The sequence below is a fragment of the Mirounga leonina genome, unplaced genomic scaffold (assembly GCF_011800145.1).
Source record: "Mirounga leonina isolate KUSES-001 unplaced genomic scaffold, KU_Mleo_1.0 Mir_170, whole genome shotgun sequence".
Classification (NCBI taxonomy): domain Eukaryota; kingdom Metazoa; phylum Chordata; class Mammalia; order Carnivora; family Phocidae; genus Mirounga; species Mirounga leonina.
In genome coordinates, this window is record NW_023270433.1 from 1013924 (window position 1) to 1025657 (window position 11734).

An 11734-nucleotide genomic window follows, 5' to 3' on the forward strand; every position below is an offset into this window, starting at 1 on the left:
CCCCCACACTTTCCTTGGAGCTCTGGCCTTGGAGTGGGGTGGGGAGGACTTGGCACTCCTTTGGCCTTTCTGTCCCCCAACCCGAGAGGTGCGTTTGGGGGAAGATTTCGTAGGTATTTGTAGCTCGTATAGATGCGTTTTAAACAACGAGGTCTAATTTGCACGTAGCAGAACTCACTTTTTACTGTCAGCTCTGCGAGTTTATAGACAGACGCAGGCCCTGCCACGGCTGGGCATCTTCCTGTTCCTGGGGACTGGCCTATTCTGGAAGGTTCTAGAAAGGAATCCCCATCTGCAGTCTTCCTGAAAAGGCCTCTCTCACTCAGGAATGCATCTGGGATTTGTCTAAGCATGTTACCTGAGTGGATGGTTTGTTCTTTCCATGCCCTCCTGCCACGGAGGACCCGTCATCCTGGTAGCCGCGGGAGACACTTGGTGGCTTCTGCTTTTTGGTGGTGGTGCGTAGAGCCCTCCAAACACCCACGAGCAAGGGTTTGCCAAAGTTTTCATTTTTCTCATGTAAACACCGAGGTGTGTGATCGTCATATTGTCTGGGAAATGAGTGTGTCCCTTTCTGAGAATTGGCCACACGCTGGCGTCCCGGCAGCGAGTCCTTGCTGGACGGCGACTGGCCGCTCCCAGAACTGCGGCGTGTCTCAGAGCAGCTTCACCTTACGTGTCCCCTGACTCACGGATGCAAGTTCACGTGTTTATTTTCCATCTGGACGTCGTCTTGGGTGAAGTGGCTTTTCAAATCTGTTGCCTGTTTTTTGTTTTTTTTTTTTAACTTGGGTTGCTTATTTTTCTTATCATTGCATCTTTTTTTTTTTTTTTAAGATTTGATTTATTTATGAGAGAGAGAATGAGAGACAGCATGAGAGGGAGGAGGGTCAGAGGGAGAAGCAGACTCCCCGCCGAGCAGGGAGCCCGACGCGGGACTCGATCCCGGGACTCCGGGATCATGACCTGAGCCGAAGGCAGTCGCTTAACCAACTGAGCCACCCAGGTACCCCTTATCATTGCATCTTGAGAGTTCTTTACAGATTCAGGATTTAAGTCTTTTATCAGATGCATGTTCTGTAAATATTTTCAAGTCCCAGTGACTCTGGGACCTGGCCAGAGCTGGGATCCCCTGAAACCCAGAGCAGGCGGCACTCAGAAACCCTCTGCTTCTCCCCTCCTTCCCTGCTGGGGGACGTGGGTCTTTCTCTGGCCCTGTAGGCCCTTCCACTCTGGAGCACTTAGCAGCACACGCCCCTGATCAGAGGCCACCAGGTGGTCCTCCAGTGGAGTCTCTGTTGCTCTGTCTGCGTGCACACGAGAGGTCACTCGGGAGGCCTTGCCAGTGACCCCCACCAGCCCGTGGCGCCTCCCTGGCGACACTCGGGGCTGCACACTTATGCAACCGTTGATAAGGTGGTTGTGACGCCATAATCCACCCTAAGTGGCGGCTCAGCTCCGCCCTCCAGACGGGCCCGCTGGAGGCTCAGTTGGTGGCTGCGGAGGGGGCGGTGGGGTCCAGAGTGAGGGGCACCCCGGCCTCTGATGTCCCCTCGGTCATGGCTGGGCTGGCCAGTGGTGACTCCACTCCTGTCGGGGGGGAGTGAGTGAGGACTTTGGGGGCCCAGAACCTGAGTAGGGGCCTGCTGGCTAGAGCACCCCCAAGCACTCTGGGTCCCCAGCCCCAGCAGTCTGGAGGTGGATGGAGGCCAAGATGAGGTCTCTCCTTGGTCCTAGGTGACTGGCTGGCAGGTCTGGATCGGGAGAGGTGAGAGGTGAGAGCCTGCCTCTCTGGAGCCCTCCAGGAAATGACCCCTGGGGCTGGTGGGGGATCTTGGGTGATTGTGCGGGACAATGGACAAAGAGGGCTGAATTTCCAGAGCCACATGCCTTCTGCTGCCTGACTGCTCCTCGGCGGAGCCCAGCTGGTGGGCTGGGCTATAAAGCCTGGCCTCCTGGGGCTCGGATTCAGGTGCCAGGGGCTGGAGAGCAGGCATGGTGATGAAGTGCATCCTGCTGGGCCAGGTCCTGGTGCTGCTCTGGGTGTCCGTGGCTTGGGCTGAGGTCCTGGTGCAGCCCGATTTTGATGCTAAGAAGGTAACAGAGGCCGCTGTGCTGTGTCGCAGGTGGGCGTGGGACCTGAGCCCCATGGAAATGCTAGCACCATGGGATAACAGTGCACCGTCCTCGGACCCTTGGACCCTCTCTCCATTTAATCCTGAAACAACCCTGTGGGGGTAATTACTGACCCATTTTACGGTTGGGGGAACCGAGGTCATGCAACCCACCCAGGTAGGTGGCAGAACAGGGGCTCAGGGCAAGAGATGGGCACAGAAACCCCCGGCCGTGTGGTTCCAGACAAGCCTGTGTGGCCATGTGGCTTTGTGCCCTGGTCCCAGGGCAAAGCCAGCCACCGAGCTGCTTTGCAGTTCTCAGGCCTCTGGTACGTGGCCTCCATGGTCTCCGACTGCAAGGTCTTCCTGGGCAAGAAGGACCACCTGCTGATGTCCACCAGGGCCATCAAGGCCATGGTGGGGGGCAACCTCAGTGTCCACATGGAGTTCCCTCGGTGAGTGTGATGGGCTGGGGGTGGGGGTAGGCTGGGCCAGCAGCTGAGAGTGAGTCCCGGGCTGTGCACCCCCAGGGCTGATGGCTGTCACCAGGTGGATGCTGAGTACCTGAGGGTGGGCTCTGAGGGCCACTTCAGAGTCCCAGGTAGGTCCTGCTCCACCTGCCTTCCGGGACCCCTGACACAGCTTCTCCATGGGATGACGTGGACTGTCCTTTTACCTGGGACCACCCCCATCACCATCTCCTGCCCCTCCCCTCCTTCCCTCCACCTTCTGCCCTTCCCTTGAGCCCCGAAGCAGAGGACAGTGTGGGTGGGGGTCAGTGTCTGGGCCCTGTACACTTCTCCATGGCTGGGTGGCCCCCTCCTCTGCAGCCCTGGGCTACCTGGACGTGCGCATCGTGGACACAGACTATAGCTCCTTCGCCGTGGTCTGTATCTACAAGGAGCTGGAGGGAGCGCTCAGCACCATGGTGCAGCTCTACAGTGAGGGCGCCCAGCTGCCCGCCCTCCCTACTCGGGCCCCCACTGGTCACTGCCCACCTGGCCCTCTCCTCCCACCCCGGCCCCTCCCCACCTTCTCTGTCTCCCCCCAGCCCCACCCCTCAGGACCTGCCTCCCCACATCAATCACCCCCAACTTCAAGCCAAGAAGGACCAGACAGGGGTGACAGGACCCCCCAGCTCTTCGGATGGTAGCAGTCGGCTTGAGGGCCCTCTGAGGGCCGGGCACTCTGGCTGAAGCCCATGCAGCTCTCTGGCCTCCTGAGGGTGGGGACCCACTGCCTGAGAGCCTAAGTGGGGGCTGAGGTCCTATTTTGCTTTAATTTCTGAGGGCTTTGACAGAGCGAGCCAGGGGCTCCCCATGGTACGGAGGTTGGGGTGAAGGCTGGACACTGGTTTTGGCCTGAGGGGTGGGGGCCCCGGGGAACATGGCCCTGGGGAAGAGCCAGGCCATCCCAGGCTCCCAGATACCTCCTGTGAATTAGGAAAGGACACCCTTCTGGGTGGCTTCCAGTCCCCATTGATCCCCCAGTGAAGCAGACACCTTTGTGCAGTGCACTACCTGCCCAATCTTGGGGGGTAGACCTGCTGTCAACTCTCAAGGAAGAGCCCTGAGGCCAGGACACCTCCGCCCCCCTCCCCTCACCTCTGTGGGCCCCAGGAGACCTCCGCCACCCCTCCCCTCCCCTCTGAGAGCCATAGGAGACCTCTGCCCCCCTCCCCTCACCTCTGTGAGCCCCAGGAGAACTCCGCCCCCCTCCCCTCCCCTCTGAGAGCCACAGGAGACCTCCGCCCCCCTCCCCTCACCTCTGAGAGCCCCAGAGCTCACAGGGGCCCTCCTCTGCCCCAGGCCGGACCCAGGAAGCAAGTCCCCAAGCTGTGAAGATCTTCCGGGACTTCTACCCCACCGTGGGGCTCCCGGACGACATGATGGTCATGCTGCCCAAGTCAGGTACACAGGCCCCTTCCCGACTCCTGGGAGTGAGCCAGACGAGGTGGCATCTCTTGTGAGGGTGGGTTGACAGGCCCTCCAGCCGCTGCTGCCCACAGCCACCGCTTTCCCCTGACACACACTAAGGAAGAGGTTTTGGGCCACCAGGAAGGGAGAGTCTTTCAGTGGGTGGGGCTGTTTGGGGGCCCAAGGCACCCAGGGGTCGGGCTGCCCGAAGCTGTGGGCGTCCCGGCCGGTTCAGCCTCGCAAGGACTATCTTCCTTCCCACAGATATGTGCTCCTCTGGGGACAAGGAGGCTCCCTGACACCTGCGGAGACCCACCTCGGCCCTTCCCAGGTAGGAGGGAGGCAGGGTGACTCCTCCGTCCTGTTCCCCAGGGCCTCTGCCCTGGCTGCCGTGCACCCTGCCTCCCGCGATCCCACTCCCCACACCCTCCACCCAGGTGCCTGGCCGTCCACTTTCACGATTCAGGCCTCAGCTTACATGCTACCTCTTCCAGGAAGCCTCCTCTGATTTCCTAGGGCTGCCTTAACAAATTACCACATATGACAGAAGTGTACTCCCCACAGTTCTGGGGGCCAGAGGCCCAAGTCAAGGAGTGGGCCGGGCTGGTTCCTTCTGGAAGCTCTAGGGCAGAATCTCGGCCTCTCCCAGCTTCTGCTGGTGCTGGCGGTCCTCGGCGTCCCTTGGCTTGTAGACCCACCCCTGCTACCTCTGCCTCGATTGTCACACGGCTGTCCTCCCTCTGCGTGTGTTCAAATGTCCCTCTTCTTACGAGGGCACCGGTCACAGGGGCTGGGCCCACCCTACATCCATGACGGTCTCATCTCCATCCTTAACTGGTCACATCCACAAAGACCCTGTCTTCAAGTAAGGTCCTGTTCTGAAGACCTGGGTGGACATGAATTTTGGGGGATGCTGTCAATCCAGTATGCTGTGTGTCCCATAGCCTCTGACTCACCCCCTGGGTTGCTGGGCCTTGGAACTGTCTGGGTACTTGGTCTCCCCCAGAGGGTCCCATGAGGTGGGAATTGCCACCTTGCGGATCACTGCTGTCACAGGGCTGGGTCCCCGGGAGCCCTTGGGACATGGAAACGGGTGGGCTCTTGGGGACACCTTCCCCCTGAGTACGTGCCAGGAAACTGTCCAGCCTCTTGCTGAGTTCACAGTGAATAGTTTGGGAACCCACATAAAACAATAAATAACAGAAGTGTCAGAGGCAGCCCTGTGGACCCTCCTGGCAGGCCTGTGTTTGTGTGGTGGGGCTCCTTCCTCACCCTGCAGGGAGCGTGCCCGGCACCCCTCCCACCACCCCTCCCAGCACCCCTCCCGGCACCCCACCTGGCATCCCGCCTGGCATCCTGCTCTCCCTGGCTGTGCTGGCTATTCACCCAGTGGGGTGTTTGGGCTGTTTAGACTTCTCATGGGTCTAGAAGATGCTGCCAGCCTCCTGGCCCTGTCTGCACCACACAGGCGGTTGTCTTTGGTGGGAGGAGGGGGGTAGGGATGTGTCAGATCACCCTCTGGAAGGTTCTACCTTCGGAGAGTATGAGCCCCAGCTTCTCGCTGCGTGCTCCGCCCCAACTTTCAGGGTGAAGCGCCCCAAGTTGACCCCCTCTCAGGTGCTGAGTCTGGGGGTTTTGCTGTGCTTTAGTGGCCTCTGGTGTGCCTGGGGGGGCACCTGCTGTGGATGGGGGCAGCTAGAGGCTCTGAGGAGTGTTTGTTGAGAGTGGGTGCATGGAGTGACCGTGCCTTTCCTGTCTGGCAGGGTGAGCTGGACCAGCAGACCTTGTCGTCCCGAGTTGTCTGGACCCACCATCCTCCTGGGTCACCCCCTTTTCTTCATGCCCGGACCTCCCTCTTCCACGCAATAAACATATTCTGCAGTCTAGAGGCCCCTCACTTCTTTGCAGAGGCCCTTGGGGAGTCCTGTCTTGATCCAGGACTCCTGGGGAAACTGAGGCAGGGAAGTGGGCCTGCAGGAGACACTGACCACTGGGCACCTCCTGGCTTGAGGGGACAGGAGGCTCCAGTCCAGCGTGGCACCCGTGAGGGGCTGTACCCGTGGGCGGTGTCTAATGCCATTGCCCTGGCCCCCATGGGTTTGCACACCTTCGGGGAGCCAGGGTGCCCTGTGAAGACCAGCCTTGCTGCTGGGGCTCCGCTGGGCATGCACAGACCCCTGGCTGCAGGAGCTGGGGGCACAGCAACATGGGGGCTTCAGAGCAGGGTCATGGGGGTGTTCCCTCCTGCTGCTGGGGTGACCTTGACCTTTGGCATGTCACATGCTCCACAGTGGACCCCTGGACACACACAGTGAGCTTGCTGCGTTCCTTATTCGGGAAACTGAGGCATAGAGAAGTTGGTGACTTGCCCAGCAAGGGGCCAGGCTGAGGTTCAGGCCCAGTGGTCAGGCTCCAGGGCCTGGGCTCCCTGCGGACCCTCTATGAGATGTTGGTGGGGAAGAGAGCCCTCCCTGGGGGCTGCTGGCCACTGCTGTTCTTCTCCTGATAGGAGCTCTGCATGTCCAGGTTATGTCCAGCGCACACACTTCAAAGGGCCGGGCGTGGGTTGGGGCAGGAAGGTAGTGGGGGTCCTGCTTCATTGCTCACGGGTGTCCTGCAGCCTTCCCAGGGCTGGCGCCGGAGGCAATCAGCCAGATCAGATGAGGGGCGTCTGTCCTCGTCACCCAGAGACATTGTCCCCCATGCTTCCTGTCCTCCCTCTGCTGCCTGGCCAAGCACATCCCTGGGGGGGCCCTCTCTCATCAGCCCAGGCTGGGACCAGCCTGGGTCCCAGACCAGCCAGTCCTCAGCTTCCTTGGGGGGCCCCTGCTGTTCTTGCTGTGTGGTGGCCCCCTCGGCCTCTGGCGGGCTGGCCAGCTCTGGGCCTCCCTGTCCTGGCCTGACCTTCCCCCCCGTGCCTGACCCTAAACTGACAGCCTTTGTGGGAGGGCAGTGCAGCATCCAGGATCCGAGGTGGCCAGTCCCCCTTGTGGGGGGAGCTCCCCTTTAGCTGACCAAGCCTGGAGCCGTTCCAGGGTGCACTTTTCTGGCCCTGAGGCTGGGAAGGTTGCCTCTTACTGGTCAAGACCCGGGATGCTGATCTGGGCAGGAGCTGCTCTGGGCACCCTCGGACCCCTCCTGGCCACATGGCACCTGTCCCCCTGCTTTGTGGCCATAACAGATGGGAAACCAAGGCTCACAGCTTGCCGGGAGGGGGCTGCTGTCCCGGAAGCCCAGCTCCTCTTGCCGTGCTCATGGTCGGGATAAAATCTGTCGATGGGGGGGGGCCCAGCTGGGGAAGAGCCGGCTCTGGCCTCCCACCACCCTGACTCATGTGCTGGCTGTGTTCATTGGGTCGGTGGGTCAGCAAGACAGGGCCTCTCTCAGGCCGGCCTTCTGGGCTGTGGGTCGTACCTGGCTGTGTGGGAAGCCTGAGTGAGTCCAGGGGAGGTCGGGCATGGGGCCTGGCCTGGGGGCGGGGCTGGGTATGGTCACGGTGGATGGGGACACGGGCCACAGGAAGGTGGCTCCCCAGTGTGTGCAGAGGTCCCCGAGATGTGGCCCCCACCTCGGTCTCCCAGGGGCCTCTGTGCCTCTCCCATGCTGCTTCCAAGCTTCGCCTCCCCGCGGGGGCCTCCCCAGGGAGAGGAGACCCCTCATTCTTGTGCCCCCTCAGCTCAGTGCTGCCTCAGCCAGCCATACCAGAGCCTCGGAGCCTTTCTTCACCTGTCCCAAGACTGATGAGAAAGAGCCTGAAAACCGCCCGTGCCCTGTGAGGAAGGAGCTCTGCGCCTGGGGGCCTGGGTGCGCCGTACCCATCTGTCAGCTCCGACGGGCTTGGAGCTGTGGTCCCCAGCCGCCCCACGGTGGTGGGGGGCCTCGTCCTCCTCCTCTCAGGGCCCCCAGCGGCCCCACTGCGGGTCCACTGTCATCCCAGGCCCAGGTCGGTGGTGGCACCACTGCATTCGTGCAGGCTGACCCCACCCCAGCGGCTGGGTGTCACTGGGCCCCCATGGCGTGCCTGCAGAAAGCCATTTCGCTGAGCGGCCTCGGCCACGTGTACTGATGACATTCCCAGGTTCTTGCGCAACACTCCTCCGGTATAAACCCAGGTGCTGGGGGAGCAGAGGCGCGGAGAGCAGCGATGGAGGCTGGGATGCTGAGTGCCATCCTGGGCGTCGTCATGGTGCAGGGGGGCACAGCCATACAGGACCTGGATCTGCAGAAGGTGGCTTTTCTGTCTTGCGTGGGGAGGCCGGGGCAGGGAGGGGCCTGAGTGTCCAGCCACTCCAGCCACCACCCCCCCGGTCCCTCCAACCCCCAGCCAGTGCCAGAACAGCTACATCAGGGGCCCCAGGACCCACCCAGTTCAGCCTGGACAGAGCAGGTGGCTGAGGCTCTGAGCCCAGCCTGGCCGGTCACCCCTGTCCTTGAGAGGGGGTGTGAGAGCAAGTGCCCAGGGCCCGGCAGGGCCAGAGCTCTCCCTGAGGGTCTCCTGTGGGCAAGTAGCCTGGTCCTCCAGGGTCTCCAGGGACCGGGGCTCAGCGTGGCCACCTCCTGCTCCTGGATCATTGGGGTCCATCCCCCGGGAGCTCCGGTAGGAACAGGCCAAGTGCCTGGGAGCAGCCCTGCTGTACCAGCTCCCAGGGTGCTGCAGTGTGGTGACCAGAGGACGCTTTCCCAGTGTGGGGAGCTCGTCTGGGGCCCCAGGTCCTTCATAGGTCTGCATTGGCAGCCGAGCTGGGAGCACGTCAGAAGGCTCAGGGATGACACGTACTGGGGACATGTATTCTTTTCTCTTGCAAAACAATTGGTTTCCAGGTTTCAGATGGAAGTTCTGGGCTGTGGGTGGATTTCGGAAGGCGGGAGTTCCCTACCCCAGCTCCCAGTGTGGGGGCGAAGCTGTATCCTCCCGTGGGTGACAAGGGCTGCTGGCCGCTGCCTCCTCTCTGGGGCCCCAACCACCGCTGCCCCTGGCATCCTGGCCCCAAGGACGGCGCACTGCTGTCTGATGGGCTGGAGGGGTTCCTCAGAAGGATGGTGACCGCTGCTTTGCCACAAAGACTTGCTGACCTTTCAGGGACCCCCGGCACACTGCTTGGGGGCCCTGGGTGGGTCTGCCACATCGGATGGGGCTCCGGCTTCTCTCTCTAGATTGTAGGATTCTGGCGGGAAGTTGGTGTGGCCTCCAGCCAAAACCTGGCACTGAAGACCCCAAAGAGGCTGGAAGCCTTGTTCCTGACCTTGAGTGGACATGAGCTGATTGTGAAGGCTGCATATAACAGGTGAGGGGTCCCTCCCCCGGGAGCGCCGGTAGGAACAGGCACGTGAGGCCGAGTGCCTGGAAGCAGCCCGGCTGCACCAGCTGCAGCTGTGGGGCCTGAACCGTGTCAATCCTCCCTGTGTCCAAAACCCAAGACCTTGGCCCCCACCCCCAGCACCAACCCCCCCCAGGCTGCTGGAGCTGCCACATGTAGATCTGCCCCAGACCTTCAATTCTCCCAAAAATAAGCGTAGAGTTTTGATAAAGCCCCATTGAGTTATAAGAAAGAAAATTGGGCACGGGGCTCTCTGGAGGCCCCCGCTCTGCACCTCCACCGTCCTCATCGTGGCCCAGGCTCTCCTGGGTACAGACACACTGCTGGAGCCCTTTCTGAGGATACATTCCCCTCTCTGCACCCCCTGGGATGTGCCCGGCAGAAAGAATGCAGGCTGGCATTTCCTTGATGAGCACGTTGCTGCCTTTCAGCTCAGGAAGTTGTGAGACAGAAAAAATAGTGAGCTCAGAAATAGATGTTTCGGGGACATTCATTTTTCCTGGTAAGAACCCTTGCCTGTTGCTACAGTTTCAACCCCCTGGCTCTGCATACCAGCTGCACTGGCCTTGCTATTTTTCCTGTGCTGTTCCCCATGCTGTTCCCTGCACTTCTCCTCATGCCCCAGATGCTCCCATTCTCTTAACACAAGTGGATCATCCTTCAAGGGCTGCTCTACCCATCCCCCTCCCCCCGTGCCTAGCATGAAGGGCAGGTCTGGGCGCTGGGTGGGGAGAGGATGGTGTCAGACCCCACACCCCACCTCGGAGGTCTCCCAAACTGCGTGGTACCTGTCGGCATGTCTGCAGTCTCCCCACTCCCACCTGCCGCCAGGCCACAGGGAGATCCACGTGATAGACACGGACTATGAACAGTTTGCCATTTTGAGGCTGTCCCTCCACTGGCAAGGCAAGGACTACCATGTGCTCAAGTATTTCAGTAAGTGCACCCTGGGGTGGGGGGGGGGGCCTGCTGCTGCCCTCCTGGGGACAGCCCCGCCCAGCCCAGCCCCCTGTGCCCCCCACAGCTCGGAGCCTGGAGGACGAGTATGGGCCAGGCTTCTGGAGATTCCGGGAGATGACAGCAGACATGGGGCTTTACCTGGTGGCCCGGCATGGTGAGCCCCAGACCTTCTGGGTGGGCGCTGGGCTGGGGACCCTGAGGGTGGGAATAGGCCCAGTCCTGCGGCACCTCACACCACCCCTGTCCCACAGGGAGATGCGCGAAGCTCCTGAAGGAGGTGAGCCTTGCCCTGGGCTGCGCTGAGTCCCCCAAGCTGAGTCTTCCGACCTGACAGGGACCCTGAATCACTCTGCATCCTGGGCCTCCAGGGTGTGGACGCCAGGCTGCCAGAGGGGGACCCCGGAGGCTGGGGCCTCGAAGACAGGGCTGGGGGAGGGACGGGAGGAGGCTGGGCCCTCGTCCTGCCTTTCTGGCCAGCAGGGTGGGGACACAAGCCCTGTGGGCACCGTCTCGGGTTCCCCGTGTCCCACACGGTGCTAGCCCATCCCCTGCATGATCCCCTCTGTCTCAGCACAGCCCCGAGAGCTGGGGACTGTGACCCTGCCTTGCAGGTAGAGAAACTGAGGCCCAGGGAGGCTTTTTGCTCACAGTCATGCAGCTAGGACACGGGCCCCCACCCGTGGCCTTAACCACTGCCCCCAGGGGCCTTTGGAGGTCAGGCAGCGCCCTGAGGCCCTGCCCTTCTGTGTCTCAGGAGCTGATCTAGAGGATGCCTGTGCCCAGGCCAAGATGCTCCGAGCCTCCGCCCCCACCCCCGGCCTCTCCTGGCCCCAGGGCGCTGCTGGTACCTTCTCCGAATAAACCCCACTGACAAACCCACTGCCCCGAGTGTCTTTCTTGGGGGAGCGGGGCCTGAGGGGTGACGGCTGGGGCCGTGGGGTGTGTTTTCCATGACTGTCCTGACAGTGACAGCAAACCTAACTCTGGTGGTCTGTGTACACCACGAGCATCGCTGGTGAGCGGGAGCCATTCAGATCCCATCCCTGGCTGGACCTCTGCCCAGAGAGGGCTGAGCTGGGGGGACGCCACTGGCCAGGCTGGCTTCCGGTCTGGTCTGTGTTTCCTTCCCTGTGGGGCCCGGGGACCGCACAGCTCGGATGCAGGATGGCAGGGTCCTCTCCCTCCTTCCCACCCGAGGGTCATGCCCAGTCCTGCCCTGCTCAGGGCCCACAGGCCAGGCTGCCCATGTGTGTGGGCCCCAGTCATCCTCAGGCTACCGCCCTGCTCCCCGAGAGCCTGAGCGGCCCCAGGCCTGCTGCCCTTGAGCAGAGCAGCAGGTTAGATCTCTCAGATGAAAGGGGACCATGCTGCATTTCTGCTTACATTCTTCCATGGCTCCCTACTGCCCCAAAGTCAAATCCCATGG

At 61.7% G+C, this 11734-nt stretch overlaps 2 protein-coding genes across 2 annotated transcripts; both read left to right on the forward strand.

Moving 5' to 3' along the window:
* Positions 1-1034: 1034 nt before the first annotated feature.
* LCN15 (lipocalin 15) lies at positions 1035-5916 on the forward strand. The gene is made up of 7 exons (XM_035015428.1): positions 1035-2097; positions 2430-2569; positions 2645-2715; positions 2945-3055; positions 3923-4024; positions 4295-4361; positions 5794-5916. Exons 1-6 carry the CDS (start codon positions 1996-1998, stop codon positions 4327-4329), a joined length of 561 nt encoding a protein of 186 aa, XP_034871319.1. The 5' UTR covers positions 1035-1995; the 3' UTR covers positions 4330-4361; positions 5794-5916.
* Positions 5917-8174: 2258 nt separating this feature from the next.
* LCN8 (lipocalin 8) lies at positions 8175-11169 on the forward strand. Its single transcript, XM_035016556.1, has 7 exons — positions 8175-8258; positions 9185-9315; positions 9780-9850; positions 10180-10284; positions 10373-10462; positions 10560-10585; positions 11011-11169. Exons 1-7 carry the CDS (start codon positions 8175-8177, stop codon positions 11167-11169), a joined length of 666 nt encoding a protein of 221 aa, XP_034872447.1.
* The last annotated feature ends 565 nt before the right edge of the window (positions 11170-11734 follow it).

Bases quoted from the DNA above. Each gene is read 5' to 3' on its own strand.
- LCN15 (XM_035015428.1), top strand. From the start codon at position 1,996: ATGGTGATGAAGTGCATCCTGCTGGGCCAGGTCCTGGTGCTGCTCTGG. The intron at 2,570-2,644 runs GTGAGTGTGATG...GTGCACCCCCAG, and splicing joins GTCCACATGGAGTTCCCTCG to GGCTGATGGCTGTCACCAGG. The intron at 3,056-3,922 runs GTGAGGGCGCCC...CCTCTGCCCCAG, and splicing joins CACCATGGTGCAGCTCTACA to GCCGGACCCAGGAAGCAAGT.
- LCN8 (XM_035016556.1), top strand. From the start codon at position 8,175: ATGGAGGCTGGGATGCTGAGTGCCATCCTGGGCGTCGTCATGGTGCAG. The intron at 8,259-9,184 runs GTGGCTTTTCTG...TTCTCTCTCTAG, and splicing joins AGGACCTGGATCTGCAGAAG to ATTGTAGGATTCTGGCGGGA. The intron at 10,586-11,010 runs GTGAGCCTTGCC...CACTGCCCCCAG, and splicing joins GCGCGAAGCTCCTGAAGGAG to GGGCCTTTGGAGGTCAGGCA.